The sequence below is a fragment of the Chiloscyllium plagiosum genome, chromosome 33, assembly GCF_004010195.1.
Source record: "Chiloscyllium plagiosum isolate BGI_BamShark_2017 chromosome 33, ASM401019v2, whole genome shotgun sequence".
Lineage (NCBI taxonomy): Eukaryota > Metazoa > Chordata > Chondrichthyes > Orectolobiformes > Hemiscylliidae > Chiloscyllium > Chiloscyllium plagiosum.
This window is the reverse complement of record NC_057742.1, coordinates 13,313,946-13,321,247: the sequence shown is the minus strand read 5'-3', so window position 1 is coordinate 13,321,247 and position 7,302 is coordinate 13,313,946. Positions and strand designations below refer to the sequence as shown.

The 7,302-nt window shown below is 41.1% G+C and overlaps 1 protein-coding gene across 3 annotated transcripts in view; it reads left to right on the top strand.

Moving 5' to 3' along the window:
• The window catches only part of LOC122539849 (potassium voltage-gated channel subfamily H member 8-like), a 163,901-nt gene that overhangs the window by 108,865 nt on the left and 47,734 nt on the right, over positions 1–7,302 (top strand). For all 3 annotated transcript variants that reach the window (XM_043674963.1, XM_043674965.1, XM_043674964.1), the window contains exon 10: positions 3,950–4,199. In XM_043674963.1, coding sequence (XP_043530898.1) covers positions 3,950–4,199 — 250 coding nt within the window. The remainder of the gene's footprint in view (positions 1–3,949; positions 4,200–7,302) is intronic.

Here is a 7,302-nt window from a genome sequence, read left to right as displayed (position 1 = left end):
CTGTCACCAAAGTGCTCACCTACTTCCAAGTCTAACACCTGGCCGGGCTCATTACCCAGTACCAAATCTAATGTGGCTTCGCCCCTTGTTGGCCTGTCTACATACTGTGTCAGGAAGCCCTCCTGCACATACTGGAGAAAAACTGACCCATCTATAGTACTCGTACTATAGTGTTCCCATTCGATATTTGGAAAGTTGAAGTCCCCCATGACAACTACCCTGTCTCCCTCTCACTCCTATTGAGAATCATCTTTGCTATCCTTTCCTCTATATCTCTGGAACTATTCAGAGGCCTATAGAAAACTCCCAACAGGGTGACCTCTCCTTTCCTGTTTTTAACTTCAGTCCATACTACCTCAGTTGACGAGTCCCCAAACATCCTTTCTGCAACTGTAATACTGTTGACCCTTATAAGAATTCTATTTGCCTCTATGAGATCATCCCTCATTCTTCTGAACTCTGGAGAATACAGGCTTCATGTCCTCAATTCCTCCTCATTGGAAAATCCTGCCATCCTAGGAATCAGTCTGGTAAGATTCACAGCACTCCCTCTTTAAGCTTTCTTAGTTAAGGAAACCAGGACTGCACAGAATATTTCAGGGTGTGGTGTCTCCAAGACTTTATACAACTGCAGCAAGATGTCTTTACTCCTGTATGCCAATCATCTTGTAGTATAGGCCAACATGCCAATTTCATTCTTAATTACTTCTTGCATCTGCATATTAGCTTTCAATGACTTATGAACATGGACACCCAGGTACCATGGACATCAACAGTTCCCAGTCCATTTCTCAACACTTAGGAAATGCTCTTCATTTCTGGTTTTCCTACCAAAGTAGCAGTTTTAAGCAAGCAATTATAAAGTGCTGGGAATAAAACCCTGTTACACACATTGGTGAGAATGTTCCCAAATGTTTCTAAAATATGAGATAAACATTAAGAACTGACTGGCAAGTGAGGGTGAACATCTCACCAAATCACAGGCCTCGATACAGACACCAATAAGAGGTCAGTAGCTTCTGGGTTCTAAAGTCTGTCCCTCCAGGCCTGCCCCTTGGGGGATCCAGTAGTGAGAAGACGAGTTTTTGGATTTTCTTCTGCTCACAGGCCGTGGTTCCTTGGAAGAAGAGGGTCTGAGACGAGAGCAGGGGCTGGCTTTCAGAGGCCATCTGCTTGCCCCCTACCGTTAACTCTGATTGCCCCAGATTAAGGCTATTAGGGTCTCCCCGCTGTCTCCCAACTCAACAGACTGTCACTGTGGTTTCTCAGTCAGAACACCACTCACCTATCTCACTCACTGAGGAAGCAGCTAACCAGGGAGATGGTGAGATGAGGCCATTAAAGGTCATTAATTGATAGCAAGTCTAGGAAGTCACCAATGGAATTTGTCACTCATTATTTCATTGTCGAGGTGGTGAGAATGAGGTATGTTTCTCAATAGGATTAACTCACCACATTATTTCTCTTTCTCATTACATCCCTCACCACCTCCAGGGAGTGAAAAAAAATTACACCCATGGAAACTAGAAAAGAGATTTTTTTTGGAGATATTAGTACTTATCATGGTCCAGCCAAATCTGCTGGAGTCATATTTACTGCACTAATACTTGAACTCAGACTAACTCTGTCCTCCATAGAAAACTTGAATTTAGACTAGTGCTACCTACTGCCCCAGTACATCTCACTTTCTCATTGCGGTTTTGGAGACTGAGATTGAATATAAGAAATTGCAGGGGCTTCTAAGTATTGAAAGAATTCAGTGAAGGTTAGTTGTCCATTCACTTGTTCTGAGAAATTAAATAGCTTCTCTAGACAAGAAAATCTTTGTTGAGGCTGGATAAGATTTGAAGTGAATGAATGTTGATCCAAAATGATGCATCAATGGTTGACTTTGGGCCTGGCTAATTGTGTTGGTATTGTAACATAGAGATGTGAATTGGAAAAATCCACCATTTTGAGATCATAGAGTCATAGAGTCATAGAGATGTACAGCATGGAAACAGACCCTTTGGTCCAACCCGTCCATGCCGACCAGATATCCCAACCTAATCTAGTCCCACCTGCCAGCACCCGGCCCATATCCCTCCAAACCTTTCCTATTCATATACCTATCCAAATGCCTCTTAAATGTTGCAATTATACCAGCCTCCACCACATCCTCTGGCAGCTCATTCCATACACGTACCACCCTCTGCGTGAAAAAGTTTCCCCTTAGGTCTCTTTTATATCTTACCCCTCTCACCCTATGCCCTCTAGTTCTGGACTCCCTGACTCCAGGGAAAAGACTTTGCCTATTTATCCTATCAATGCCCCTCATAATTTTGTAAACCTAAATTTTGTCACCCCTCAGCCTCTGACGCTCCAGGGAAAACAGCCCCAGCCTGTTCAGCCTCTCCCTGTAGCTCAGATCCTCTAACCCTGGCAACATTATGTAATCATGTTAAAGAATCTTGCATCTCTTTTTCTTGGCATGATTAAATTTATTGAAATCTCCCTAATCAAATTAGTTATTTGTGATATAGTGATATACGCATTGTATAATGCCTTAAGGCCATGCAGCAACTCTAGCTCATAGGACATGCAGTTTAATTTGCTCATTCCATTGCACTAATGTAATTGCTGAACCAACCTCTGTGAGGTACCCATAGGTGGTAGCATGTAGATTTGATGCTTGTTCAGAGTAGTGTGACTGAGAAAGCAGGAATTATAAACATAACCTGAATCACTTTACTCAGTGATATTGCAGGTTAGTAGTGTAAACTGGGTGTAGCATTGCAAATCTGTGTGTGTGTTCTTTGGCTATCCTTCTCCAGAGCTATATATAATATCTCTGAGCTTGTTAAAGAATAAAAGACAATCAATGGAAATGAATGGCTTTAAGGGACAGGCATGTTTGAGGGTAGGAGGGAGAAGGAATTGCTCAGGAAGGTGCCAGGCTGGGACCACCCAAACCTTCCTGCCTCTGTCCAAATTACAACTTGGGGAGGAAGACAGCTGGAGTGCCTTCTGCCTTGTTGTCAACTGAGACTTTAAGTGGTCAATTAATGTCCTCAGCACCATCCCACCCTCACCATGTCACTGGGATGGTATTCAACAAGTGGTGGACAGACCAGACGCCACATTAAAAGCATGAAAACAAACTCTGTTTGCCTTTATGCTTGTGCAGAGGGGAAAGTGTCTGTCATAGAAAGATGTCTGATGTCTTTAATAGAAAGTGGGAGCCAGTATTGTAAGATGGTGAGAACCACCAACCTGCGCTAATGTCCACCTCCACCTCCACCTCCACCTCCACCTCCACCTCCGGCTTGCAACCTCCATGCTGCCCTTAGTCACCAGTGGCCCAGGTTCCTGTTAATACAGATCCTTGCATTGCCTGCAGCGACCGTGAAAGGAAAAGGCACTGTCTGCAAAGGAGATGACCGGCAATCAAACTCTGATTAGACCATCAGGGTTGGAAGGACAGATTTTTGTCTCTGGTGTCCTTCATTCTGAGGAAGGCCCACTGCTGGCCACTTATATGGCAGGCCTTCTCTAAAGGAGGCGGAAGGTCACCCACAGCCAAGATCCCCCCTTTATCTACATTAAATTCTGCCAAGTGATTGGCTTAAAACTGTTCTCCATTGACCTCAAATATTTGAGCTCTGTGAAAGACATCTGATGTCTCTAATACAAATGATTTATGCACCAGAAAACACTTCTTAACTTCAAATTCTACCTTGAGAAAGTGTATCGAGTTCTGTAAGAAAATAGGACCAGGAGTAGGCTAATTGGTCATTCAGGCCTGTTCCATCATTCACTATGATCATGGCTGATCATACTACATAGTACCCTTTTGCCCCATACCCTTTGATCTCTTTAGCCCTAAGAATTCTATCTTAACTCCTTTGTATGGAATGTATGAAAACACATGTTGGGTTTGAAATTCAAATCTTCACTTCATGTTTTGCAGCTTTTACGAGATTTCCCGGATGAGCTACGCGCAGACATTGCTATGCATCTGAACAAGGAGATTCTGCAGTTACCCCTGTTTGTATCGGCCAGTCGTGGGTGCCTGAGATCATTGTCTCTCCACATCAAAACATCTTTCTGTGCCCCAGGAGAGTACCTCATCAGACAGGGTGATGCCTTGCAAGCAAATTACTTCGTGTGTTCAGGTTCAATGGAAGTTCTCAAAGACAACATGGTACTGGCCATTCTTGGTAAGAGCTAGCAGAGTTTGCACTTAGCTGTTGGCATTTTTTTTCACATTCCATTTGACGTATCTTGCAAAATTCTTCAGTTGAATGTGGTCATTAGGTGACCAAAAGCTTGTTCAAAAAGGCTTGTATAAAGGAAAAGAGAGAAGTAGAGGAGTTTAAGGTGGGAATTCTAGAGCCCCCTGCAGCTAACAGCACAGTCAGTACTTGTGTACAGTTAGAGAATAGAAGACGTTTCTTTGACCTAATTTTGGCTTGTTAAATGAGGTGTTCTTTAGTGCACAGATCAGTTTTGCAATTCTCAGTGTGTCCGTTTTAAGCAACTTCAGCAAGCCATCACTTAAACCAATGTGGCATTTGTGTCAACTTATCTCATTTTGGGTAGACATACAATGTTCAACGCCTGGCATCATTCCTTGTAAGGCAATGTTAGGAATTTAAACTTCACTAATTACTGGACTATTTATTTTTTTACTTTTCCAGTTTATTTTACTTTCCTGAGAATTTGATCTTAAGTATCTGTACCTAGGCACCTTTGAACCTAAGATGGTACTATAACGCGATGACTGTAAACATTTCACTGTACTCATTTGAGTACATATGACAATAAAGCTAATTCAATACTATAAGGATGATCCATCCTATTCCAGTTGTCATTGTCCCCTGTTGACTGCTGTTTCATCTTGGATCTTCGTATGGAACTATGCGTGGTAACTGAAATGCTATTGGATCACTGATTTTCATGCAGTGGACCTGGTTTTCAATAGTTGGAATTTTGCATCCTGGCATTGAATTTAAGAAATTATGGGGCGAACATAGTTCATTCATCTATCTTCTCCACAAGAGCTCCCTACACTCATTGATCTCCCATTCTCGCTGCCCATTACTTTGAATATTTGCTTTTTGACCTGATTTTCTTTCAAGAACAGTTTGATTTTGACAAACAGATGGAATGAAATTTCTCAGCAAAGTGGCAGCAAACAGGACCAGATCAAGATTGATTCTGTGAACTGAGGGAATAATGGGAGAAAAGAGTCTATTACAACTAAGACTTAGCAAGGTGCGATTGGAAGGACACACAGATACAGAGAATGAACCCACTTAAATATTTTAGAAGAAAAATTTATTTTTGATTGTTATGAGTCTTTTTATATGCCTCAAACTCTCACCTAATAGAATTCCTCTCCTGCTCCAAACTGACAAACTGTACAGCAAGAGAGACAGCAGAGAATGTGTAGTTAGTGATGAGGCAACACAACAGTGATTCACAGTTAGTTGGGGGAGAATGTGTGATAATTGATACAGCTGACTTTTAGTGCATCTAATGCCTCTTATTGCTACCTCTACCACTTCTCCCATTCTTTTTCAACTGCATTAATCGCTCCTGATGATTCCGAGATACAAATGACACCAATGCCTCTCTTCCTTCTTTGATTTTCTTGCTTCTGTTACTGCCTTCCTGCTGTTAGTTTCCCTGTTACGGAAGGAAAGAAATTGGTGAAACTTAGTCATGATACATACTGGTCCGACTCATCTTGTATCCATGAAAATGAAACACCTGTACCTTCACTTCCAGTTTCTCTTAACTTTTTTTTAAATTCCCTCTAGTGCTTCAGTAACCTGAGAAACCAAATGTCACTATTTCACCTCAGATGGATTGCGAGGACTGGCTGGTTTGACTAGTAGTTTGTGGGGAGGCAGTAGCATTGTGGTGTTGTCACTGGATTGGAATGTAAAATCCCAAGTCAGTGTTTTGGGAATGAAGGACTGAATCGCACCATGGTGAAATTTAAATGCAATGAAAATCTGGAGATAAATGCCGGTCTATTCTTTCCTTTAGGCTACCTGGTCTGGCTGACATCTGACTCCAGATCTCCAACAACATTTTTGTTTATCTGAGCTCTGAAATGGTCTTTAGGAATGGGCAATAAATACTGGTCCAACCAATGACAGCCACATCTCATGAACAAACAAGAATAAAAATGGTGTCTTGGTGTCCACTGGTTTTCGGTAGGAAGCTTGGTGGTTGTTGTTGACGGCTAACTGCTCGTCTGATTGACTATGGCAAGGGTGTCTCATTTCAAGCATATAGTTTAGCCTATTTAATATAGCTGGGCTATACACTAAACAAACTTGGAACCTATTTTGTATGCCTTAATTCAATATTTCATTTTAACATTAATGTTATAAATTAACGATATATGCAGCATTTCTGTTATTGTTATGCTATTGGCAAACAGGAAGGATTTGGACTTGCAAAGAGCAGAAAGCTCCATGCATTAACTTTGCCACTTTACTACTGTGGATTGAGAGAAAATATGGCTCAATTACAGTGCCAGCTGCCAAAACAATTCAGTTTGGATGGTGCAACTTGTTTCACATCCAATTAATTACTGTATTTTTTTGGAAGTGTAGTCATCATTATATGTGCAGCTAAACTGCACCACAAATAGCAAGCGAAATGAACAAACAATTGAAACATAGAATTCTAAAGAAGTTCCTTACTTAGCTATCAAATATCCCTTGAATGGTTTATAATTCCCAACAATGCATCAATTCCCATCAATGTAAACAATGGCATATAATTCCCAACAATGTACCATTTCTTCAGTAATGTGTGAACCTGGATTATATGCACAAATCCCAATGTGGGTCTTAAACCCATAAACCTTCAATTCCAAAATGCCAACGCTACACCAAGCTGACAAGTGTTAGAGTGTGAGGAAAGGATGAAGCAAATGATTATCATTTCAGCATTAAAATTAAAGTCCACTAGTTTGCTTGACTGGACGGAATTTATAGATAAAACGATTGGACGAGCACAGTGAGAAAGCTGATGGCTGTTTTATAAATTTTCAACCGTCGTGGTTTTTCTTTACATCAGATTCCAAATGTAGTCTCCTTAAAATAATGCTGCCTCATTTCAGCAACAGTGACCCTGGAATAGGTTAAATTTCTGTCAAAGCACCAATCAGTTTATTTTGTTTATGTGCTGAAAACCCGCATCAATATTTCTGCTGTTGCTAAGCTACAGATTTATATAATATGAGTAGGAGAGAGTACTTTCGTTGAGGTTCTGTGTATAATAGGTACTGCAGAAACAGGA